The following is a 27263-nucleotide window of genomic DNA, read 5'->3' on the forward strand; positions in this document are numbered from 1 at the left end:
CATTAAAGTAAGCCCTAATTCAATAGGACTGGTGTTTTTGTAAGAGGAAGAAATAAGGACACAGATCCATACAAAGGGAAGATGATGTACAGACAGAAGATAGCCATCCACAAGCCAAGTAGAGAGGACTCAGAAGAAGAAATTAACTTGCCAACTTGATCTCAGACTTCTAGACTCCAGAATTGTGAAAAGATAAATTTATGTTGTTTAAGCCTCTCTGTCTGTGGTACTTTGTTATGGCAGCCCTTGCAAACTAATACACTGCACAATAAGAAAATTTACTGAATTTTTGATTTGTGTATTTAGCTATACTTTAGTTCCTAAATATTGCTATTTATTTAGCTGGAAATTTTGTCATAATTAGAATGAAGCAATAACCATTACTAAATCAAAACAGTATTTGGTTTCTTTAGCATATTTGAATTTTTTTTTAACTCCTATATGTCATCCAGTGAAGGTGATGCGGCCAACAATTATGAGAAGATTCTATTTCTATTTAAGAAGATTTTAAAACAATACTTTGTTGATTAAATAAAAAACAGAAGATCAATTCATATTTTTACATTGTTTTTTCTGATGTGTACTTTAGTGTATTTGAATCCCAAATTTTTACATAATTGAACAGTGGACTGGACTACCAAGATTAAGTGGGCAGAGTCCCAAGGAAGAATTTTTGTAAAACAAGAGCCACTTCTATAAAAGGACAACTGACATTAAGAAACTATGTATTAAAATATTATGTCATGAATGTCATAAATTAGTTCTTTCTCTATGGAAACATTTGTGTTATCTTAGCATAAATCATTGTAGAAATAATGATGTGTCATTAAGAATATATAAAGAGCAGTGCAAGAGTACTGTAACTCAATTTAAATAAAATTTTTGCTATTGTACCTCCATAGTTAGCCATTTTTTTGGCAGACTTTCAGAGTATTCAATTAAATTGGGTAAAAATGTATGTCATGAACTGAGTTGTGTCCCCATGAAAGTCATATGTTGAAGTACTATTTGGACATAGGGCCTTTATAGAGGTAATTAAGTTAAATGAGGTCATATGGGTGGGGCCCTAATCTAATAAGTCTGGTGTCCACATAAGAAGAGGAAGAGACATCAGAAACGTGCACGCACAGAGGAAAGACCTTGTGAGGACACAGTGAGAAGGCAGTTGTCTGCAAGTCAAGGAGAGAGACCTCAGGAGAAACCAATCCTGCTAGCACCTTGATCTTGGATGTTCAGCCTCCAGTACTGTGCAAAAATCAGTTTCTGTTGTTTAAGCCACTCAGTCTGTGGTATTTTTTAAGGCAGCTCCAGGAAACTAATAATGTAGGTCATAGATATCTGTTGAGAACATACCCGCAAGAAAGAATTTGTGATACTTTCTAAAAAAATAAAATAAAATAGTTTCAACACTGCATTTTGGTTTCATACTTAATAGAAAGTCAAAAGTTTGTGTTTCTGTAGGAATCTATAAGACATGGACTCTGCTTTCATATACGTACACTCCAAATTAATGTGAAGCCACTCATTTATATGCATGATATGTTTTCCTCTCAGAATTATCAAATGTATTTGAGGAAGGACAAAATCAGCAGAAAATTCAGAAGTTTTCAAAAGACAATGTTTTCCTAACAGAAAAACTTAATACCCATTAAATTGAAGGGAAAACAACCTGACGCAAAACGGTTTATATATTTATCAATTGCATATAGTAAGTAATAAAAAAATGCAACGTGCATAATTTATTTAAGTAACTTCCAAAACCTTTCCAGTCCAGTTAATTTCTGAGTATGGACTCCACATTATTCTGAGGAAAATGGATATTTTTCATTAAAAGTTTGTAGACATATTCCATGGTAGTTTAATATAGACAGTTATTTAAAGAACCATAATAATCCCTCTGTCTTTAAAAAAGAGAAAGACAATTTTATATTTTCTAATAATATTGTGGCTTTGGTTTCGTATTTTATTTTTCCCAAGGTTGTGTGTGAATGTGTGTGGGCACATGCGTGTGCATATTACATACTTGCTCCAAGACAAATACTTCTGAAACCATAGAAAACGTATATATGTAGAATGACCATATATATGGGAAAAAGTAACAGAAGTGTTTTGGTTTACATCCCAGGCAATTTAATTTTATTTCAACAGAAATTATAGAGGAGGTATAAGAATTGTGATAAATATCAGCAGTATAGAATCTCACCAATGATGTTTGCTGGCGTGTTGTAAAACAGAGTGGTATACTTAAGTGCCATTTGACAGGAAAACATACCCATATTGTTCCATGTCTTCTTTCCATTCAGAATAAAAGTAGATTCAAACCAATTACGGAAAACATTATACAGTGTAATACAAAGAATCTCCCACCGTGATAGATAGGAGATATCTGAACATTACCTTTACAACAAATTCAACAAATGTTATCAAAATACTCAAAGTCTTATTTCAGGACATCACTATGTCTCAGTGCTTGAGTGTGGACTGCAAGTGGCCAAAGTTGTTTTACTCAGTGTCACTGTAGCACCTATTCCGCTTAATTTGCTCTTCCACGGTGAGTTGTTCAGACTGGACCTCCACTGTGGGACACACAGGCTTAGCTGCACATTCACTGCTCAGAGCATGAAAACTTGTATTTCCATTGATGGGGGCGGCGCCTATTGTTTCGCCATGACAATGTTTGATGTCCTTCCCAAATTCTGTTAAATACAAACATGGCATATTTTTTATTTGATCTACAGAATCTATTAAATTGCGTTCAAAAATGTTCTCGTTCTTCTTGGAAAAAGCAGCTATTTTCACAGCGTTAGAAAAGAAGAAGTGTAGATTTTTGTTATTTGAGTGGTTTCCTTTGTTGTTTAAGATGTTTGTATCAGAACAGGCTATTGAACTTTTCGCCTTTACTATTAACCCACCATTATTAAGGCCTGATTTGGGGGCAGACTGCACAGGACTGCCAGCAGTAGCTCTGTCAGTCTGCTTATCGAGAGCCATAGCTAGTATGTTCCTTGGATAAGTCTTTTCAGATTCAAATACACCAAGTAACTCCGAGATTCTAGATGCATTTTCTAAATTTTCAGTTTGATATTCACTTGCAGTGTAGTTCGCTTCACTTGACAGTGGTAATAGATGAGGAAATTCTGAAGTAGATGTCTTCTGCCTGCAATTATTCAAATATGAGACTGCTACATAATTGTTATTATTATTCTTATTCAAATTCTCTTTATGATTTTCTGGCACGATCTCATCGTCAGTGTTAGTAACCTGTAAAACTTCTGCACCATCAGCTTCATTCATTTTTTCATTTCTTTCTTTCTCAGCACTCTGCACAAGCACATTATTGTCACTAAGATCCATTTCACTTTTCCTCTTGTTCTTTGTCTCTTCAGCATCATTCAGCTTATCGTGCACATTCTTATTTCCTTCCTTCTTCTCATCTTTTCTTGCTTCATACATATCCTTTGCTATGATTCCTATAACAGCCTCTTTCTGATACATATGAATGGACTGCAGATATGGCTGCAGGAAAGAAATGTTATCTAGCTCTTGTCCTTTATTTTCCAGAGTTTTAATGTGCTCTATTAGTAATTCACTTTTAAATTCAGCAGGTGTAGTGGTTGTCATTTCAGGAGGCCATTTAGGTTTACTCATTTTGAGCTCTTCCTCAAGGGGGAAGGTTTTCTTAGGCATCTCCCTGGAAGGGGGCCAAATGATTTTTAATTTTCCCCTTTCCCCAAATTTTCTCAAGTCATCCCTTTGCCCTTCATTGTCACCAGCATCTATATGTTTATTAAGATCTTCAAGTTCGGGGTTATTTTCTGCACTGTTTTTATACGTATTTGGGTCTTCATTCGGAATAAAGTCCACTGAGCTGCTTTGATTTTTGTAAATCCATCGATCTTTATGCTGTTTGTGTCCAAACCCTTCATCATAATTTCCCTTAGATTTGAAAAGTTGTTTAAAGTGAGGTTTACAATATATTTGTCCATGAAGTGATGCATAGTTTCCCAGACTGCCAAAAAGAACAAAAGAAAAAATTGAAAATTCTACATATGCCCTGCAAATTCATAGGGAATTAGGGAATTAATTATTTCAAGAATGAGTCAGAGATTCTGTGCAATTAACTACTGGCAAGAGGAATGTGCTTATTATTATAATTGAACATTTCTGTTAGATAATAGTTACCATGATACCCTACATGATACATGGCATGTGATATTTAGGATTTCATGCCGTATGTCAGGTATTGCTATAATAGATAGTACAGTGTAATGCACATGCAGTTATAGATGGTGCAAAATGATAGGACTAAATATTTGCTAACTTAGTAACTTATGTGAGGCGTGGCAATAAATCCTGAATAGCACACACACAGAAATCAACTATTTGAACTTCCTTATTAACTGGATTTTGAACGAACTGGAAAGCTTGTCTATGCAATTGTTTATCGGGCCTCTTTGGGGTGATCAACAAATAGAGTGCCTGTTAAAATTAAAATTGAATTTAGTCAAAGGCAATGGCATCATTTTTGAATATCTATGAATCTCCACATAAAAACAGATACATCAACAGACAGCAAACCTTAAAACCCATCGATAAAATTTATAACAAAACTAAGTGACAAGGTACCCCACCGACCCCAAAATACAAGTTAAGGACAAACCACCAACAGCTACAAGACTAGCACAATTTGTCACATCTGTATGAGTGAAAACAGAGGGAGCAAGGAAGGTGTCTGATGAACCTGAAAATATGAGATGACAAAACAGCCAGATAATATTTCTTGGAAAGTACCACATACCAATCAGAGCACAGCAGCTGAAATTGGGAGGGATTTTGCCCTCTCCAATAGCCAGTGAGAGCAAGGGTTTATGGTAGGAAAGCCTGAAGAGGCTGGAGAATCAAACTCTCAGAACTGACCCATGGAGATCCCCTTTCAAAATAAGACCCCACACTGAGGAAAAAAACATATGGGAGTGGAATCAAAATTGAATTGTATAATGATGACAGAAATAAAAAAGTAGGTTCTCACTAACATGGGTGATAGGAACCAAGGTAGGAAATCCTAGAAGTCAAGACATCATAGTTTTTTGAACAAAATATGAATACTATAAGCGGTAGCTCTGTGAAGTTGTGAAAACCATCCTGAATTGTGCTTCCTTCTGAGATCTGGGAAAACTAATTCTACATACAAATGAGCAACAGAAAAGAATCAAAGCCAAATATTACACAAAGTTATTACAAGAAATAAAAGAGTAAGGAACATCATAATATCCCCGTAGACAATGAAAATGTGCCAGAAAAACATGTTCTCAAAACATCAAAATTTTAACCTACTATTTCAAAATGAGCTAGGAGACATTAAGAAAATGATAAAAGACGTGAAAGAAGGCAATGAATTGGAATTAGAAACAGTCATAAATGAGGTTCTGGAAATCAGGAAAAAAAACAGGAATAAAAGAGAAAAAAAGTGAGCAATCAAAAACTAAATGAAAAGAAATAAAGAGCAAATAAACACAATAGAAAGTGCCTTAAGGAAGGAAATAGGAGAATTGAGATAAAAATTTATAAACAGATATGAAAAAAGAAATAAGGATTTGAGAGAAATATAAATATAAAGATAGGCACAAAATGTCATGTATAGATAACCAGAGTTCTGGAAGAAGATAAGAAAGCAATGAAACAGGTTAAATACTAAAAAGCTATAATTTAAGGACACTTTCCGGATATAAAAAGTATGAAGCTACAAACTGAAAGCGCACACTGAGTAACTGACGCTATTTACCCAGAATGACCAATGCCAAGAACTATACTAGTAAAATTACTGGACTTTAAAGAAAAAGAAAATCCTTTTGTGTTTCTAAAAAGAAAAAGAAAGAAGCATATGGCTTATAAGGGAAAGTAAGTTAGATTATTATCAGACATTTCCAACATTTTATGCCAGAAAGAAATGGAATAATGCATTTAAATAAAGTGTAAGCCAAGGATTTTACTTTCAGTAAAACTGACTTTCCATTGTAAACACAAATTGTTACCAGCATGTAAGAGCTCAAGGAATATTGTTTCCGTGAGCCTTTTCTGAGGAATCTACTAGAAAACAAGTTTGAAGAACCAGAATAACTACAGAAACATCAATATAAGGACTGATGGCAAGCATTAGATATATTTATTTTCTGATAAACTAAAGCTGAAATTAGCGCAAAGAGGGAGATATATGATATGTAATGGCTCTGTAATATGACCCTGACGATATAATACAACAATTTTTAAAAACAGCGTGTGAGTGGGGAGTAAAGGAAATTTTTTAATGTTTTGATAATCAAGTTAGTGGTGCTGATAGTTCTGTTATTCCAATACTGTTGACCAAATGAATATAGGATATTCTACATCTGTTGTCTTCTTTGTCTTTGAGTCCTGAACTGGAAGAAAGGAGATGCCAACGTCATGGAGAAGAGGCTAAGCAAAAGCAAAGTAGTTTGAATTCAATTTAGTAATATCACTACAAAATCAATGTATTTTTTCCTTTATGACTGTTAACACTTAAAACACTTAGAAATCGTAACCAACCCAGTAGAAAGAGCCTCAAGATTATTGTCTTGAAATGTTATTTCTCACTAAAAGAACCAGGGCCTGGAGAAATGACTGATTTCAGGCCTGGGGCAATAACTGTACAGAATGAGTATGGAACATCTAGTCCCATAAGATAATGAGGAAACTAGCAAAGTCTGCTATGGTCTTGTCAAAAGGACTCAGAAGACAACTTGAAGGGGCTTCTACTCTCCAAGGATAGAATAATTTGAGTTTCAGTGATGATAATAATTGCATCTGATTGAAGCCAATCGTGTAAATCTTTGAGTTTATAAAGATATTAAAAAACATTTTAAAATTGGTTACCTGTAGGGGATGACGAGGCATCATTTCATTATATTGTTAAATAAGTAACTGATGCGTTGGCAAAACTCATAAAGAAAAGGACAGAATGATACATTTATCCTGCCTTTCCTCCACCGACTCTACCACCATGTAACCAAATAGAAGAAGGGAAGCAGATCCTGTAAAAGTATTCTAACTAATAATGAAAAGAGAGAACAAAAGAACTTTTTGCCAACATCAATTAATGGATATAGGTACTAAGCTTCAATACCAACTATGATCACAAAATGAGAGAGAAGCAGATATACGTGCTTACTATATATACTCTTGCCAATATTCCCTATGCTCTTGTGAAAGGCATCAAATCTTAGTTTAAACCAGAATCTAGATTCAGCTGACAATTTGTCAGAGGAAACAGGAGCATGAAAACTGCACTGTAAGTATGCAATCAGCAAGTCTACACTGGGGAAAACTCTACAGGTCAAAAGTCCTGAATTCTTCACAAATAAATTGTAAGAAGTGAAAGGAATGGATGGAAAAAAAAAACTTAAAAGACATATCAAAGTATTAAAAAGTGGATAAAATTATAGTATCTAGGAAAGCACATTTGGATTAAAAAAAGCAACTATAAAAATCCAAGGAAGCAATTATTGAATAGTATATTATCTACTCACAGGACAGAGCAGGCTGTGTTTGGGTAGGGAACATGGAAGGACCTTCTCGAGTGGCTGGTGATATTGTATTTCTTGACCTTAGTAGTGGCTATAAAATGTTCACTTTATAATAATTTTTTGAGCCATATCTTGCTTTGATTGGTTTTCTGTATTTATGGTTGCTTATACAACGATTTTTAAAAATAGTCATTAAATAATCTTTTTTGAGTTCTTATTATATATCAGCCTTTATTTGATGTTGGCAAGGCAAACATTAACACATTTCGTACAGCGGGGACAATTACATTAGATTGTGTTAAGAATGGGGCGAGTATAGGAGATACTTTGGGAGCACATGAGAAGGACACCTGATCCAACTATGGGGGTCCAAGCAGGCTTTTTCCAAACCTGAAGCCAGACTTTGGCTTTTTTCCAAAGTCTGAAGTATGCATGGGTATTAGCTTGGTGGAGAGCTGGGGGAGAAGCAGAGGAACACCCCTGGAAGGAGTGGAAATAACATTTGGGACAAGATCGATATGAGAGAGAAAAATAGTGATTTTGTGGAACTGAAAGAAGTTCAGTCTTCATGAAAAGTAACATGAAAAGAAAATGCGAGGGAGAGGTGTTGGGAGAGGAACAGGGGCAAGATCCTGAATTACCTTTTAATTCATATTAAGATGTTAATTTTGTATAGAGGAAACTATTCTATCTTTTAAACGTACGTGACCTCAGATTTGCATTTTAGAAAGACTATTCTCCCTACATTACAGAGCATGGCATGGATGCAGATTGGTAGCGGTGGTGATGTTGGTGAGAGATACTGGAAGCGGGGAGGCTGACTAGCTAGAAAGGCTGTTGCCTTAGTACAGGTGAGAGATGACACTTGCTTGAAAGATACCTGAGCTGTGGGGATGGACAGAAGTGTACAGGTCAAGAGGCATTTATAGGACAGAAATTACAGAACTTGGTCATTGCCTGGGTATAGGGAAAGAAGGATAGGAAGGAGTCAAAGGTAATTTTTATGTTTCAGTCATTGAATTAAAGTTAATGTCATTTCCTGAGAGAGTAGCACACAGACCATGAATTCAAGGAAGAAATTTTGGTAGATAATGGGGCATATTGAATTTGCTGTACTTATGAGAAATCTAATTGGATATATATGCTAGTCATTGAGATATAAATGTCTGACACACAGAGGAGAGAGTTGGGCTAGTGGTACAGATTTCAGAATGCCACGTGGATGATGATTAAAGTTATGTAAATGGATGCAATAAACCAGAGAGAATATAAACAGTGAGAGAAATAAATGCCCATAACAGAATTCTAAGGAACTCTAACATCTCTGTAATTGACAGAGAAAGAATCACCCACATAGGAGTCTGAGAAGGATAGGAGAAAAACCATTATACTCTGGTGTCACAGAAACCAAGGGAAAAGAATGTTGCAATAAGGGGTGTTTGACATTGTCAACTAAAGTCGGGAAAGATATAGTCTGAGAGATGGACATTGGATTTAGCAAAATAATTACATTTCAACATCTCAGACCATTGCCACACCAAATGCCATATTCATTTAAATGCATTTACTTCAAGAGGTTTGGAAAATGACTGCATTTGCTATTGTGTTGATAAGATGCTTCTGTTTCACCAGAGAATAACAGAGCATTTTATTTGACCTGACACTGACATTATTCTAAGGTTTATTTGTTTTTCAGATGGAATAATCGAAACATAGGTAAACTCCAGCGCCCACCACCTGTTTTTGTATATGAAGTTCTACTGGAATATAGCTAGGCCTATTAGTTTATAGCCACGCCCATTTATTCAGTCATCTGTGGCTGCTTTTCCACTCTATTGGAAAGTTTACATAACAACAAAAAATGCATGGCCTGCAAAGTTGAAAATATTTACTACCTGGCCCTTTACAGAAGAAGTTTGCTGACGCCCGACCTAGAGTCTAGACTTCAGACTAAAGCAGCAACTTACAAATCCTGACTTGCACAGTAACTCTTAATTTTTTGTATCTGTATGATCTCCATGTTTAGACAAAAGGAACCCTTCTGGGGTTGATTTGGAAAGCAAAATTTCAAAAGGAAAATGTTCACAGCCATCCTAAGCAAACATAACAGAACATGACCACATCCCTTTTGTGTTTGGGTCAACTGATGGCAGAAAGATCTGGAACCATCTACGTCTTCCTGGAGAAACGATGTTGTAAGTCCACCGCAGGCTCTTGAATATGTGTGCTGCAGACCACAGAACACTTACCTCAGTTTACTGTTGCAATGGTGGCAACGGAAGCAGGACTTATGAAAACTCTGCTTGTCTGCTGTTAGGCACTCCATTGGGTAAACTGTCTTTTGACAAAGTATACATATTTCTTTGTCTTGGAGTAGCAGTTTCTAAAAATAAAAATGTACAAAAGCTTATTTAGTGTTCTTTTCAGTCATACTGTAGAAACAAAACAAACATCAGCTACATATTAACTGGTCATGCAGTTCAAGTAGAAAGCTCTAAGAATCTTGTTCTGACATTCCTTCTCTGGATATAAGCTGTCCTACCAACAGGTCTGAGACTCTGGTACAATCAACCTTACTCTAGTGTCTCTACTATTTTATACATTGTACAAGTTGACTTTTATTGTTTAAGGAAACATATATAAGTAAAATATGTTTGTTAACTTTAATACGTTAAAAAGAATGTATAGTAAACTCAGCCTGGGGAGTCCGCTAATCACTCTAGCTAGATAACTGAACTTTCCATGTATATAAAGGTTTACACCTAACTTGGTCCAAAGCTTTTATTGTTTAAAGCATTCTGGAGAGATTTTTCTAAAATATGCACATGTCTTTTCAGCTAAGGACGTTGTGTTTGTTTAAATATTTTCTGGATGACTTAGTGTTGACCTCTATGACACCAATTCTTAACTTGAATCCAAAGAGACTCCTGATTACATTGAAGAGTTCATGGCCTTTTGTCCTCAGTCTAAATGGCTTTGGATTTCAGGTCTTTCTGGATTTGCATGTCTGCCTGTTAAAGTCCCCCACCACTTCCCTTGCTTTAAAGTACCTATATTTACATGCTGCTGTCAGGTGAATGCTAGCTCCTATGACTAATAATAGTAGTTGTATTACTAACCAGTGTTTGCACAGTGGTTCAGAAGTTACCTCAGTATCGTTTGGATCCTCACAATGATCCAGTGAGAATGACTAAGTTTTCATCTTAGTTATACATAAAAGCATACAAGCTCAAGGATTTTTATACAAATAAATAAATATATATATATATATATATATATATATATATATATATATATATATATATATATATACTTATTTGTGCTTCGAGGCTCAATTTAAGCTATTGAGAGATCACTTTTGTTTATTGGGCTCTAGTAGGAGAAATATTTCTATATTTAACATCAGGGTGATTTTTCGTTTGTTTGTTTTGTGGGGTATTTTTTTGTATTTTCTATATGTTTGTCGCTATCGTAACAGAAATCGAGCATTTGAAATTAATTAGACAACTTTGCTTAATTATGCCAGAAGCAAGCACATTAAGAAATCATATTAACCCAAGAAACTAGACACATATGTTGCAAATATGATAGAGGCATTGTTATTAGTTTCAGCAGTTTTATTTTTAGGCTTGCTATTTCTTTCAATCTGTCTAAAAGAATGGATTAGGCTAATGATACACATTAATTATGTCAAATCCTTTTATTGTGAAGCCTCATTAATTGTAAAATGTAAGGAAATATAAATAAATGAGCTGTTCGTTGATGTACTAAGTTCATGTTTTAAATCTCCCTCCTTCCAAATACAATCAAATTTTTAAAATGCACTATCCATGTTCATCTGCGAATGAGGTGAACTGAGCTATCATTCAAGATTTAAGAAAGGTGAAAAAAATCAGTCATAGAAAAAAAATCAGTGGCATTAAAGAAAGCTAACTCCATTGAACTCAATGACAATAATTAAATACACAAAGGGTCTAATTCCATACCTACACTTTTGTCAGAGACACCAATCAATAAACATCCTTAAAGCACATATCATGAGTGTAAATTATTTCTTGGATTATTACCAGGCTTTATTGAGTTCAACTGCAACCACCACTTCAGTCTGGCAGTGAAAAATGTGTCAATAGTAGGTCAAGGGATATTATCTAATATTGTCTTAAACAAGCGGATGAAATAATAACTTTTAATAAGGAATATTAATAATGTGCTATGGGTGTACAATTATTAATAAATATATAGTTGCATATAATCATTAATACTGTCATCATAACAATTATTTTATCTGCTGCTTTGTACCTTGAAAAATACTGTAATCTATATATGTAATAGTATTTGTTATTCTCACACAGTGCAGGTGAATCATATTATATGCTTTTGTAAAGGGAAAGTGGTAAAAGGAAGCGTTGTAAACACAAGGACATTGGCAACCAGGGAAAGCGGTTAGTCTTAGGTTATATTGTTTAGTTACTTCCACGCACTCTTTTAACTGCATCTTAGCTATGGAACACATGCCTTTAAATGGGTTAATCTCCCTTCACATTTTGCAAGCCTAGTTACCACTTATAAATGCAGATTCCTCTTGGAAGGCAGTTCTCATCTCAGCTGCAGAAGAATCTGAGGTTGCACATCCCAGACTTCCAAAAACTCTTTCACTCTCCTGCCACGTCTTTTGAAAATTCTTCCTGAGCTCTTTAGGTGAATCCGAAATATCTAAAATATGTCCAGCGATGACATCTTCGTAGGTCGGTGGGGCATGCTTGAAGTCAAAGCCAGATCTGCCAGCTTCTGAGTTATGCGAAGACACCGTCATCTTCGATCCAACAATTTGATTCTCAAACGCATCCAAGCCTGAGAAATGTTCACTTAGAGACCTTGTTTCAGAGCGTACACTGGGCTGCTTAACAGGAATGTTTTCTTGCAACTCTTTAGGACGATTGCAAGAAAAGCCGGTAAAACTAGTGTTTTCTAAAGATGTTAATCCAAATCCCTCCTTGCAAAACGCACGACTTTCTTGTTTTCTATTATGGTTTGCTTCTCCATTTACATAAACTCTTGTGTTTGACTTGGCTTCAAAAACTGGGTCATCTTCAAATTCCCTGAACCATCTGTTTATTTCATTTTCATGGTCATTCACGAAATTCTCAGCCATTTGAACAGTTCGGTTGGCTGCTTCATATCTCTGCGTGTGCTCTGACAGGTGAGGCCCTTCCACTTGGCGGATGATTTCGACTGAGTCAAAACTTTCAGTTTCCGGCACTAGGTGCTTAGTAGAATTCATCCCCTCTTTGTGAACGTAAGTCGCCCTTTTCTCTACTTTCCTAACTTCCTCTTGAGCTTCCATGGATTCTCTGAAGGAACCACTATCAACATGATTTACATTTATAGGTATTGTGATTGTAGGGGGAGAGTCCGTACCACGAGTTTCTATTTTAATTTGACGACGAAGGGTTGCAGGAGACGTGATGATCTCAGATCTTTTCTCTACAATCGGAACCGGGCTTACTGGTGAACATGGAATGGCCCCTCTGGATAACTTTGCAGTGGTGTCTTTGAGTTTGACAAGTTGTTCAGAGCGACTCCTGGGTGGAGAAGGGGAAGTATTTGCTCTGTGAATTCCAGATGTTTGTGACACAGGCCTTGGTGATGGTTCAGCAAAACTGTCCTTTTTAGGAGTCTGAGAAAACTCATCCTTAGGAGAGGTTTCTGTTCGTCGAGCGGTCGACTCGATTGTTATAAAAGTTGGTGATGGTGAGCGTGTTTTTAAAGAAGGAGGAGAAACCTTCCTATTATCTAATTTAATTTCCTGATGGGTTTTCACGTTATTATGAGTAGTTGCTTGGTGATGAGTTGCTGCTTGGCGGTGCTGGGTTTTTTCTGTGATGGTATTTTCTTTCTGCTCAGTGCTTTTATTACAGCTGACATCGACATGAGATACTTTAGATAATGCTTCATTAAGACCGGTAGGTTTATTTCTCTGTTTTCCTGCTTTGGAGGATATCATGGCTGTTTGAATTATATTTTCACAGGACTCGAGCATATCCTCCGCTTGAGTTTTAATATGCATTATTTCTTCTTTAATTTTTTCTATGTTACTCTCCAGAGCAATGTGAACTCCATATTCTCTTTTTTCTTCACTCAATAGCCATACCGGAATAATATTTAACAGTGTCTGAAATGTTTGAAGGCCATTTTTATCTGGCTCTGCTTCAAACTGTTTTACTCTAGACAAAATCTGTTGTAGTTCTTCACGTTTTCTCAAAAACTCCAATATATTTATAGCACACTTTCCATTATCCTTCTGAGATTCTTTCACAGAGGAAAATAAAGATTTGTTCTGTGTAATCTCTTGCTTTGAATCTTTAGTATTAGAAAAGATTTGTTTCTGTTGTATGCCCTTGACTCCAAGACATTTTTCTTCCTGAAGATTATTATATGGCTGCGGCAATTTTTTCTGTTCAACTTGACTTTCAGAAGTCTGTATGTGTGTTTGCTGAAAATCCTCAGTCTGTGAATCAAGATGTGTATCAGTAACCTTTTGCTTGACTACCTTCTGTTCTGATTTATTCAAATGTCCTTGTTTTCTTTCAACTATTAGTCTCTCTTCTTTTGAACGAATCATCGGTGCGCCCTCAATTGCTTCTTCCGTTCCTGGAAGTTTTCCACTCTCAGATTCTCTAAATTCTCTCTGCTTCTCATTAACTCCATTGAGCTTACTTTCAAGGCTTTTCCCTGCAGGTTCTACAGGCAATCTTAGTGTTACTCTTTTCTCCTTCTTAGGTACTTGGTAACATTTTTCAGGTACTGATTGCTTATCACTATATTCATTGCGTGCTTCAGTTTTCTTGGATTCCTGGTACTGTTGTTTGGTGATGGTTCGCACGGCAACTTCAGATTGCTTTTTATGGCTTTCGTAGCTGTGGTCTGTTTCATTTAATTCATGATCTAGAGTTGGAATCTTGACGGTTCTAACTTTGATACTTGGGGAAACTGGTTTACTTTGGGGCAAGTGCAGCTGCTCCAGATACTTCTGCTGTGTTTGTTGTGTACTACATTCTTGGCGACTCTGCTTCATTTCGCAAGCTGATTTAGATTGTATCATGTTCCTTGAGCTCTGTAAAACTTCCTTTTTCGTAGTACTTTTGTCTTCTGAGGCTGCTAGAACATGTTGGAGCCTCTTGGCAGCAAGTGTTACTGCTGGCATTGTGGAAAGCTGGTTATCCATACATAGTCCTAGTGCCTGAGAATGATTTTGAGAGTCTGGGTTGGGTTGGGCTATGGTGACCCCTGATTCTATTCCAGGTTGGGGAACCCCTGCGTTTGTTTTTTGTAACAGCACTTCCTTTTCCAACTCTGATATATTTTGATTTTGGCATTCCTTTTTGACCATGTTATAGCAAGAACTCTGCTGTTTCTGTTTTTCAAGCTGTTCTCTTTGTTGTCTGTACCTTTCTTCAGCAATCATTAAAGGTGTCTTAAATTTTCTCACATAAGGTTTTGGACTTTGTTGTCCTGAGCCCACAGGAAATGAATGAGATTTTACGAGAGGTGTTTTTCCTTGTTTGTCCTTGGGTGTTGAAGTTTCTGGAACTGTCTGTGAGAGAGACCTTGCAGAGTCCATAGACACTTGTTTTCTTTCACCAGTACATTTTTTAGACATATTCTGCTTTGTCTCGGTGTGTTCACTGCTAGTTGCCACCATTACTCTTTTCTCATCCTTTGAGGGAGGAATTTCACATTCTATATCTGCCAGGGAATTTTCCGATACAACTTTTGGGGAACCATGATACATTTTATCTGCTATATGCTTAGGTAGTTTGGGTTTGGGAAGTGTAGGAGGTGGTAGACGTGCTCTTGATTTCCCTGTTACGATTTTAGCCTGAGAATGAGTTTGTTGAGAGCTTGAGGCTTCTTCTTGGGAATATTGTACGAATGCTCCACTATGCTTTTCTTGAACAGAGGAGGAAAGGAGATGTGCTGGTTTCAGAGATGGAGTTGGAGGACGGGGAGGAGGAGGAAACACTGACAGACATTCTCTTTCAGATTTCTCATCTTCTGGTGGTGGAGGAAGAAGGAGGCCTGGGAAACTTTCAAATTCAGCCTTTATCTTCTCTGTGGACAGTGAGGGAGGAAACACATTCTTTTCAGGCAATATCACTAAAGGAGGTGGAGGAGGAAGAGGAAATTCTATTTCAGATGATGCATTGGAAGGTGGAGGAGAAGGTGGAGATGGAGGTGGAAGAGAGCAGTCGCTTTCTTTTACATTATTTTCAGGGTTCAAGTTGATTGGATTAAAGGACATTTCCATTGCCTTTTTTAAGTCTGTGGAAGTGTTTGTCTTCATTAGAAAGTCCTGGCTGTTCAAATAAACATCAGTCTTCTGCTTTCTGTTGGTTGCCTTAAATGTATTGTGGCCTTTTTGGGAGACTTTCACTTCTGTTGTATTTGACATGTCTTGATCTACAGGCAAAGTCTGCCATACTGGTTGAGGGTTCACTTTCTTTTTCTTTATATCTTTATTAGAATATTGCATTTCTTGCTTTAACAAAGTTTGTTGCTGAAAGTCCCCTGAAACTTCACAAGTTTCTCCAGCTGTCTTGTTGAGTGGACCCCGGGTTGGACTGGGCTTAGAGCTTTGTGTTTCTGTTGATATTTCAGTGTTTTGGACATTTTTTAAATTCTTCACAGGGAACGACTCAGTCTTTTGGTGTTCGTGCCTCAGTTTGCAAGTCTGAGTCCATTGCGTTCCAACTGTTTCATCAATAGATTGGGCAGAATTGAAAACAGCATCCTTCTTCTGTTCTCTCACTATCTCTGATTCTTTTGTTTTTAGATTTTCCTTCACTGACACAGTCGAAGTCAATTGTCTGCTCATTTGTTCATCTCGAAGATGCTGCTTTGTTGTGGTATCAGTCAAGACACCCATTCTGTCCCCTGATTCCAACACATTTTTAATAGCTTTGTGGTGTGAGTTAGACAGTCTTCTAAGGCTTTTCTCAAGAGCATCATTGTTTTGTTCACGATTTATGACAATCTTTACGGTGCCTTTAGGGGCTTTTGGAAGATTAACCTCAGTTCTTTCTTCTGTTAAATTCCCATGACAAGAGGTGCCTGTAGTTTGTTTGAGAGTGTCTGTTCCCCCTTGCCACCTGGCTGCTGGCTCAAGTGGTCCTGGTCTTGGCTGCAGAACACTTTTTTTGTCCGTCTGGACAGCCACCTGATGAATCTCTGTTTTCTGCTGACCTTGTGAGGATCCGACCATCACAGCTTGCACATGTTCTTTGATTACACCTCTTTTATCCACGTCTTTGAAAGCTCTTTCTGCTTCTTTCAGATTCCTTAATGATGTTTCAAGGTCATCTCGGATAAGCTCCTTTTTCAAGATTTCTGTCCTTGTGTGTGCGGACTTTTCAAGGCATTCAATAGCTTTCTTAAAATCACCAGGGATGGCATCGGGCTGCTTAGTTTCTTTTTTTTGGTGGCTTGATTCCTTAAGTGACTTGAATGTAGCCAGTGTGTCACCTTTTATAATTTCTTCTGTTTTAGCCAAAGTTTTCTGATTTGTGGCCTGGCTGAGGGAATTTAGGGTTGATTTCAAATCACCTTTTATAATTTCTTCTTTGGGTGTCTTACAAGATGTACTCTGATGCTCTGTCATAAAAGCCTTAACTGTATTCTGCACATCTCCTGGGATGATGTCAGTTTCATTAACTGTATGTTCAACCCGAGACCGTCTTTTCTTTAGTAACAGTTTTGTGCCCTCTACGTCACCACCGATTATTTCTTCCTCCCTTTCTTGTGTCTTAGCTGTTAGTGTCTCCTCTGATTCTGTCTGGAGTTGTTTGAGATAATCCAAAGCTCCAGTTTCTATGCATGTGGTGAAAAACTGAACATTTCCTCTCTCAGAGGCATCGATTTTTGCCCTTTCAGATATTTTATTGTTTGATATGGAAGACAGCAGGTTATGAATGGTACGTTTTACATCACCGCCTATTACTTCTTCACGCTCAATTGTGTCACCAGCATTTTCATGAAGAAGACAGTAGATGGTCATGTTGATATCTCCTCTTTCATCCTCCTGAATTAAAATGCCTTTCTTTACAGATCTTTCCTCAGAGAACAGGTTTTTTATTGCTTGTTTTACATCACCACTCACTATCTCTTCTTTTTCAGCATGAAATTCTCCTGATCTGTTTAATAATTGAGTTTTGGTCAGATTAACATTTCCCTTTTCTTCTTCACTAACCCAAATCTCTCTTTTTGTACTGTCTCCTTTGGAAAGTAGGTTCACCATTATATTTCTGAGATCAGCCCTGATAATTTCTTCTTTCTGTATCTCTGGAGATGTTTGATTCATTAGTTTATATTTTGCCATTCGAACATCCCCAACTTCATCAGCTTCAATGATGATTCCAGGAGCCTCTATAACTTTTTGAGAGTAGAGTTCTTCTAAAGTTTCTTTAATGCTCTTGCCAACAATTTCTACCTTTTCTATCCTATTTCCGTTAAATTCGTGAAGGGGTGTAGTTTCAAAGAGCCAGGTAGTTGTCTTGACATCAGAAGGAGGGATGTCTTCCTTGGTGATTTTTGTGATGCTTTCATCTGCTTCCTTAATAGAATCCAAAGTTTGATTTTCAAAAAGCCATACTGCCTGCTTTACATCACCTTTCTGCATATCTTGCTGGGTCACTGTTTTGATACTTTCATATTCTGACCCTTCTCCTCTCAGCTCATCTATAGTGTGGGTTTCAAAGAGCCAAGTAGATGTTTTAACGTTGCCTTTTTGTATTTCATTGACACTTACTGTTCTTATATATGCATTTGTATCAAAATTTTCAGACTCAAAGAATTGTTTACTTGTCTTGACATCCCCACCTTGAATACAGTCTACAGTGGGCACAATATCACGTGATTCTCCTGAAATCTGATCCAGTGGCTGCGTTTCAAATCTGTATCTGACAGAACTGACATTTCCTTTCTGAATATCTTCTTGTGTGACTGATTTAATTACATACACAGTCTCTGATTCATTAATTGAGTCTAATGGTTTTGTTTCAAAAAGCCACCTAGTCCCTCGAACATCTCCATGAATTACCTCTTCCTTTTTAACTGTTGTCACTTCATGATAATACCCTTCTCGGTCTTGAATTGCATAGAGTGGCTGGGATTCAAAGAGCATTCTGTAGTTTTTTACATCACCCTTTATTTCTTCTTCAGTAATTGGTTCTTTGGCGCTGATATAGTCCGATTCTTCTTTAATCTCATCTAAAGAAAAAGTCTCAAAAATAAAGCACCCTTTTCTTACATCTCCACCTTGTATGTCTGTCACTGTCTTAACTAGTTCATCACCTTCGTGGCCTTCTTTAATCATATCAATTGGTTGGTTTTCGAAAAGCCACCTACAATTTAAAACATCACCTTTCTGAATATCTTCAGCCTTTAGGGTTTTGATCTTTTTCAAAACTTCCTCTGAACTGGAACTTATAGAATCTAAGGACTGATTTTCAAATCTATGGCGCATGCTGGAGACATCCCCAGCTTGGATATCCATTTGCACAGACTTGATTTCCTTTCCATCTTCTCCTTGTATGCTATCCAAATTTTCTGTCTCAAAAAGAAAACACGCTGTACGAACATCCCCACCTTGGATCTCCTCCTGTTTTACAGTTTGCGATTGGACTGTTGCTTCAGAGTCATCTTTTATGGTATCCAGTGGCTGAGTTTCAAAGAGCCTAGTACAGGCTTTGACATCTCCCTTGTGAATTTCTTCACTGCCAGTCATTAATGAAACTTTTTCATAAAGAGACTCCATCGGCTGGGTTTCAAAAAGCCATCTACAGGTTTTGACATCTCCTTTAACAATGTCTGTAGCTTGCTCAGTGTTACTTTCTAATTCTTCCATATTACTAAAATATTTAATTGAATCAAGAGGTTGGGTTTCAAACAGCCATTTAGCAGATTTCACATTTCCAGACTGTATTTCTTGAGCAGATATTCCTCTGATTATCTGAAATTTATGAATGCTTTCATCAAACTGGTCAATAGGCCTTGTTTCAAAAAGCCACCTACAGCTTCTTACATCACCTCTTAGGATTTCTTCTTGCTGAACTGTCTTTACCTGATGATATTTTCCAAGGTGATCTTGAATGGCATATAGTGGTGTTGTTTCAAAGAGTGATTTATTTAACTCTACAGCACCTCTTGTGATTCCTTCCACCTCTATTTTATGTGATGCATCAAATTTAATTAAATTGTTTGATTCAAAGATATGTGTGTAATTCCTTACATCTCCTCTGTCAACTTCTTCAAGTTTCACTGTTTGTATGTACTCTTTTTTATCTTCTCTGATCTCTTCCAGAGGTTGGGTTTCAAAAATCCATTTCTGGTGCCTAACATCCCCTCTTTCTTCTTCAGAGGCAGTAATTTTTTGAAGTTTTCCTATATCTGGGCTATTTTTTAAAGCTTCTATCGGAAGTGTTTCAAATAGATGCTTAGTAGTTTTTACATCTCCTCCTATTATCTCTTCAGATCTTAGAGGATCTGCCTCAGGAACTTCTTTTAGAATGTCTAATGGTTGTGTTTCAAACATCCAACACTTTCTGGAGACATCTGTGCCTATTATTGTTTCCATTTCAGTGATGACTTCTTCTAAATCTTCTTTGATTTTCTCCAAAGGTTGGGTTTCAAATAACCACTTTGCCCTACTCACCCCACCTTTGACATTTTCTTCCATGGATATTCCTCGGACAACTTTAATTTCTGTGATATCCTTGTTAATTGTGTCCAAGGGCTGTGTCTCAAACATCCAGCGTGCTGTTCTCACATCCCCCTTTTCAACATCTTCTCTGTGAACAGTTTTAATTTCTAGCATTTGACCTAAACCATCTCTGATAACATATAATGGCTGAGTTTCAAAACATTTTATACTTCTCTTAACATTCCCCTTAATTTCTCTGAGCTCAGACCTCAGTTGCAGTAGATAACCCTCATCTACTGAATGAAGCTGTCCAATACGATCCAGATGCTGAGTTTCAAACATGTATCTCACAGTCTTGACATCCCCCCCAGTTATGTCCTTTATGGCAGTTACCACTGATTCTTCTTGACTCTGATGCATTTTATTCATTGAGTCTAATGACTTTGTTTCAAACATCCACCGGGCTGTGCGGACATCTCCTCTGGCTAACTCCGGAATTTTCTCAGCATTTTCTTCAGTGCCAGAAGAATGATCCCCCAGTGTATCTATGGGCTGAGTTTCAAACATCCATGTGGTATACTTCACATCACTACCAGCAATGATTTCTTGATCAGCAATGCCCTTGGAGATGTTATCTTCCTCAGGAGAGCCATTGTTGATGGAATCTAGAGGCTGATTCTCAAAGATCCATCTCATAGATTGCACCTCCCCCTTCAGAATTTCATCCCATTCCATGTGTTCTCTTTCTGAGTTCTGAACTTTTTGAGAACTGTCATTTGTATTTTCAAAAACATACCGGGCCTGTTGCACATCTGCTGAAACTGAGCTTCCTGGGTTCACTTGACTAGAAACAATCTCAGAAACCTCACTGATATACTCTTTTTCTAAGTTTTTTCTTAACTCAGGATGGATGTGTTTATATAAACGGTTTAATTCATACAAATTTCTTTGCTTGGAATATAATTCTTTGGGAACTGGTGGTATTCTAGGAGGGCTGGGGTATTCAGGGGACTGGGAAAATGCTGTTACATCTATTGGAGTTTGAAATATATCAGGCGGGGGAGGAGGAAATTCTTCTGTCTTTCCCAAAGAAGTGGCATGAGCTTGTGCCAGAGTTGAGGAAGTGGCACTGTGGTCACTACATCTTGTGGTTGATGTTTCCTTCCTCTGGCTGGTTGAAGCGCAAGAAGTGAATGAGGTACCCACAACTGATGATGGCTTTAAAATCTCTTCATATTCATTTTCAATCTTTAAGGGAGAGAAAATCAAATCTTATAAAGGTGGGTGGCGTGGTAAAGACTTCCTAGGTATTGCCCTTCACCTGTCCACCTGCTATGACATCTCCATAGGGAACAACAGGTGATATACTCCACTTAGAGATCTATACTTAGGAGCAATATTCAGTGTTTGTTACTATCTTTCATATAATCCATTGGTCCTTTTAGAGTTATATTCACTATTGAATACATCAATGACTCAGCATTTTAACATATACACATAATCTTGATTATTTTTCCTCCTTTACTTAATTTGCTATGCCAGTAATCTAGAGGGAAACAATAAAAGTCGTAACATAATTTTGAGAGTTGTTTTGTTTTCCTTGGAATTTTAAACAAAAAAGAATAAGTATCTGACACTTAAACTTGACTTTATTATTTTATCTAATTTAGTTATTAAACTTTGGAGCACACATACTTTTTTTCTTCCCCAATTTTCTCTAGTGAGAAAAGTTCTAACTCTTTCTACCGCATTTCCCATGTAGGGTAATAATATTCTTGTGGAATAGAATAAGTATTCAGTCAGGATAGTTTTTGTTGTTGAACAACTACCTCAAACATTCCATAATTTGAAAAATGTTATGTATTTAAGTCTGGTTTTACACTTAATATGTTTCTGTGTAGAGACATTGTCTTACCTTGATCTGCTTGGCTGGAGTTGTCTCTTTGTCAGAATAAAGGACCTTTTCCTGGGCAGACTTTTCAAATTGTTCTCTTAAAACCTTAGTTGAAACCTTTGGAATTTCTTCATCCTCAGGTGTATCTATGACTAGAAACAGAAAAGAACACCAGGGATATTATGCAACTAATAAACGTGATGTTTGAGAAGAAATTATAATGCCATGGGAAACTTAAAAGTTAAGTAAAAAGGATCAAGGTACAAATGCATACATATGGCACTATTTCATTATATAAGTTAGTATATGTCAAGAAATACAGGAAGAAAAATGGTGGTGATTATCTCTGGATGGGAAGTCATAAGTGATGAAACTGGTGTTTATTTTAATTGCAAATATTTTGCAAATTTTCTGCAAACATGTTTTACTTTTATGCTCAGGGAAAAAAATAATAAAAGTTATAAAACAAGAAAAGAACAGCAGAAGAACACAAAAGGAAGACTGCCTTCCATAAGCAAAACCAAAATACAGATATAGTCAGGTAACATTTCAGTTACAATTAGCTTAGCTCTTTTGTAGAGCAAAACTTCTCATTCCCCTTTTATAGGCAAGACAAATTGTACTCATTTTATGAACACTTGCACAGATTTGCCTGTAGTCTAATCTCATATCTGAACGTTGAAGAACTGGACTTAAAAGTGCTTAAATCTGTTATTAAAGGTACTACAATATACATAACATTTCTGTTCTCAGGGAGCTTGATAAATATCGAGTTTTATTCTAATTCTCTGAGGCGAAAGCAATTCAGAGGTGGTTGGCCTATCACCTTCTAGGTTTTTAGGATGAATACATCATAGGGTTGATGGGCAATGAAGTAGGTTAGAAGCTTTTGCAGCTATCACCACAGGGAGAACCTCAGTATATATAGAAATACTACCCTGTTTTTTGGGACCATAAGTCATAATTACTAACTTTACTTAGTGAGAGGGGCTGTGCTTTGGAATTCTTCCACTGAAACCCAGGCGTATGAATAGGAGAAAGGGATACTGAAGTCATATAATACCAGATTCTTACCTGTTTCTTGAACATATTGATGTAACTGAGAAGCTTGGTTTATCTCTTCAGTGTGTTTTTCAAGATGAGAGGCCTGTATTTAAAAATAATTTTAAATAAGTAATTGTTTTTGAGAAGTCAATTATTTCAGCACATATATTCTTTATTTCACTGTGATTTTCATCCAGGAATTCCGTGCACACTGAGAGATGATAATTAAATTTCTATCACATATTTTAATGCAGGGCTCATGCTATCACAGAACATATATGAATTTATACTTAAAGTGCACTTATATTTTTAGAATGCTTGTTTTATTTTTCAAAGAATGTCAACTCCATAAAGGGGAGCGAGATACTGATATGTACTGCTACTAAATGTATAAAGAACAAAGAAAGCAATTGCTTACAAAAGGATCAGAATTTCCACACAGTTCTGAAAACGATTTGGAAAGTGTTGTTTTTCTAAGTAATTACCATTTCTGTTCCAAGAACATCCATTTTGTGCACTTTGGAAGCTTCTTGCTCATGTCTTTCCATTTCCTGGCTGCTTCTTGAAATGTTGACCTGGCTGCTATTGATTACCTCCTGAAAAGGAATGAATGAATGAATGAATGAATGAATGAACAAACGAACAAACAATACCTTAAGAAAAGTCTAAAAATTTTAACTTTTTTTATTAATGCAATTTTAGTGACAGAGGCTTCTGAAAAAAAAAATTAAGGTTCCTCAGTGTATTAGTTTGCTTGGCTGCTATAATGAATTACCTCTAACTTAGTGGCTTAACACTGCACAAATTTAATATCTTACTGTTCTATATAGGTCAGAAGCCCTAGATGGGTCTTACTCAGTGTTGGCAGATGTTAGAAGGGACACATTCCTTTTGCATCTCTAGGAGAGACTCCATGCCCTGGTCTTTTGCAGTTATAGAGGCTACCCATTTTCCTTGCTTTATGGCCTCCCACCTCTGTCAGGCTGAGAGTTTCTCACATTGCTATCTCTCTGATTCTCTTTTGATCTCTTCTTCAACATTTAAGGACTTTGTAATTACATTGGACCAATCTGGATAATCCAGGATTATGTCCCTGTCAAAAGGTAAAGTTATTAGCCATCCTAATTTCATTTTCTTAATTATTTTTTGCCATGTAATTTAACATCTTAACAAATTCTAGGGATTAGGACATAGATATCTTTGGGAGCCATTATTCTGCCTACCACCCTTAGTAAGCAATAAATGTTAATGATGCATTTTGTAGCCAATATGAGAAATATTATCCTCAAAAAGAAAATGCAAATCCCTGATGAAAAAGAAACATATTTTGTTGTTTTTCAGTCAAATTTTCATGTTACAGGAAGACATTCCAGTCTTCAAGTTGGCCATCTAGTTTGATGATACAGCCAGTGTTCAATTGAAGAATGTAACCATTAGCTATAAGCAACATAAACAGATCACATTATGCTTGTATGTATCTCTCTCTCTTCACACATAGGGATACTTTTGATTTTGGTTAAGTTAGTACAGATGATCCAAGCTGAATTGGAACCGTGACTTCTATTTATTTTATTGATCCAGCCCTACTGTTACTACAGAATGTGATCTGACACAAGTATATGATTGATTGATTGACTGATTGATTGATTGATTGATATGATGAGACAGTTGGCATACCGCTAAAAATCTTAACATCAAATAATAAGGATATGGACAGATGACTCTCCAAAAACACATGTATTTGATCTTGTTTGAAATTGGGAGTTTACTTTTATCTTGATATCTACATAACTAATAGATACTGTTTTTGAGATCTGATTTTTTTAAAAATTTACCTTAGTAGAGAATAATCAAGTGAGCAAAAGTGCTTTATTACTATTAGTTAAATAGGAACACTAAAGTTTTGTTTATTTTTTACATGGGGTTAAATAGTTTTAAGCTTTCAAATTCTAATCCTTTAAACTAAGAATAAGTTTAAAATTAATTAAACTTATTAATTTTAAACTTATGAGATCTTGACTTGTGATTTTTTTTTTTTTTTTGGCTTGTAGTGTGTGGCTCCCTGTCGCCTCCCCTACAAGGGCACTTGGTATAAGGGTTGAAGTTCTGATTAACCAAGCATCAGTCAGACGTTTATTTAGAGCGGTGTACCTTGTTTTCCTGAAAATAAGACCTAGCCAGACCATCAGCTCTAATGCGTCTTTTGGAGCAAAAATCAATATAAGACTCGGTCTTACATTATATGATTAGTAGACCTGGTTTTATATTATAGTAAAATAAGGCCTGGTTTTATATTATAATAAAATAAGACTTATTAATTTTTGCTCCAAAAGATACATTAGAGCTGATGGTCCGGCTAGGTCTTATTTTCAAGGCAACACAGTAGTATGATCTAATTTGTTACACTTTTCTTGGAAGGAGAATTAAGACACAAAGTTGATACCCTCCCACAAGTTCTATAGGGAATTGAAGGCAGAACGTAGGTTCACACTTTAAAATGTAGATTATATTTCATTGGATGTGTTAAGTAACTACTTGTAGATGGGAGGAATTCTTTCACAGTGTATATGTATACCAAGTCATCATGATATACATTTTAAATATCTTAAAATTTTGTCAGTTATACCTCAATTAAGCTGAAAAGAAAAACGTAGATTATATCTCATTAAATGGAAGACCAGTGTCATTTTTTTCCCAAGCAGAATGGTTTTCTAGCCCAAGTTAATTATCCACATATATCACATGATATTTAACGACATGCTTGACACACAGTTTGTGCTAATGAAAAGTTTACTTAGTGAAAAAATGACTAAAATAGCAAACTCCCATTAATAAATTAATTTAATTCAACCTTCTATTTGCCAGAGAATGTCCTAGGAACTGGGGATAGAACAATGAACAAAACATGTACTTTACTTTCTCAAGAGGAAGTATAGAAAATAAATAAACCATATTCTTTGCTTTAAATTCAAAGGATCATGATTCCATATAATAAGAATCTTCGCATAACAAGTTTTACTTAAGGATACCAATAATATCAGACTGGAGGGAACAATAACAATCACAGAAGACTGCAGATAGAAAAAATTCATGGGCATAAATATCAACTCTTTGCATGACAACTGTTTACAAGTGTGACAAGTCTTTCCATCTATAGGGAATAGAATAATGAGAATATTCCATGGCTTCCTTATACTACACTGAGCAATAGGAAGTACTGATTAAATGACAGTGGAAGAGAAAAGGAAACAGAACCTGACCAGATTCTTATTGAAGGGCAATGATCTTATTCATCATTACTACAGAATCATATTTATACCTAGGGCCCCTGTGATAAGCTGTGGCCCAGAGACATGCTTACTTGGCTCACTCAATGCTTTCAAAGTTTTGAATTAGTCAATGAACATATACAAAAATCAAGATTTCTATCTGCCTTTGAAAACTTTGAAGATCTGGCAAACACTGGATTCACATTCCAACATGGCAGTGGCTTGCTGGAACAAAGTAGCAGCTGCCCTTTTTATTTGGAGTATGTGCTTTTCAAGTAATCACCATTTCCGTCACTCACTCAATTTAACACCACGTTGACATTTTTAAAAAACCTGCCTGGAACTCATAGAAATTTTAGTTTCTGATACTTGTTGCTAATAATCTGAGTGAAATAAAAAGTTAGCAATGTGAATCTCTGTGTTGAGAAAGACAAATGCAAAATATTTGTAGTAGAAAAAGAGTAAATAAATGTATTTTTTATACATTTTTAAAATTATCATTTTCTGGAGCAAAAACATTTTATACTTAATATGTACCTACTTGAGTAAAAACAATCCATGTCTATCATCTCTACGTATATTTTCTTGTAAGAGATGACAAAAGATAAACAGCACAAAGGTATGTAAATTTAGTTTAGAATTACAAATTTCTACTTCAGCACTTATGTGCTATTACTAAATAGAACTGTAATTGCTACGCTAGTTTGGCATATTAGTTTTAATGCATCAATATTTCTGCCCCCTGGTTAGTGTAATGTATATAATGTCTGTTAAAATATTCCAAGGTTTTGTTTCCATCATTTACCTTTTCATATTTT

At 36.1% G+C, this 27263-nt stretch overlaps 1 protein-coding gene across 2 annotated transcripts in view; it reads right to left on the bottom strand.

Moving 5' to 3' along the window:
* Positions 1–2118: 2118 nt before the first annotated feature.
* The window catches only part of XIRP2 (xin actin binding repeat containing 2), a 102324-nt gene continuing 77179 nt past the window's right edge, over positions 2119–27263 (bottom strand). The window contains exons 4-9 of one of the 2 annotated variants that reach the window (XM_033111811.1): positions 23662–23772; positions 23207–23279; positions 22154–22284; positions 12102–21486; positions 9791–9924; positions 2119–4009 (exon numbers count right to left, since the gene is read on the bottom strand). In XM_033111811.1, coding sequence (XP_032967702.1) covers positions 9830–9924; positions 12102–21486; positions 22154–22284; positions 23207–23279; positions 23662–23772 — 9795 coding nt within the window. In that variant the 3' untranslated portion in view covers positions 2119–4009; positions 9791–9829. The remainder of the gene's footprint in view (positions 4010–9790; positions 9925–12101; positions 21487–22153; positions 22285–23206; positions 23280–23661; positions 23773–27263) is intronic. The other variant, XM_033111812.1, reaches the window with a different exon arrangement.

This window comes from Rhinolophus ferrumequinum, chromosome 8 (assembly GCF_004115265.2).
Source record: "Rhinolophus ferrumequinum isolate MPI-CBG mRhiFer1 chromosome 8, mRhiFer1_v1.p, whole genome shotgun sequence".
Lineage (NCBI taxonomy): Eukaryota > Metazoa > Chordata > Mammalia > Chiroptera > Rhinolophidae > Rhinolophus > Rhinolophus ferrumequinum.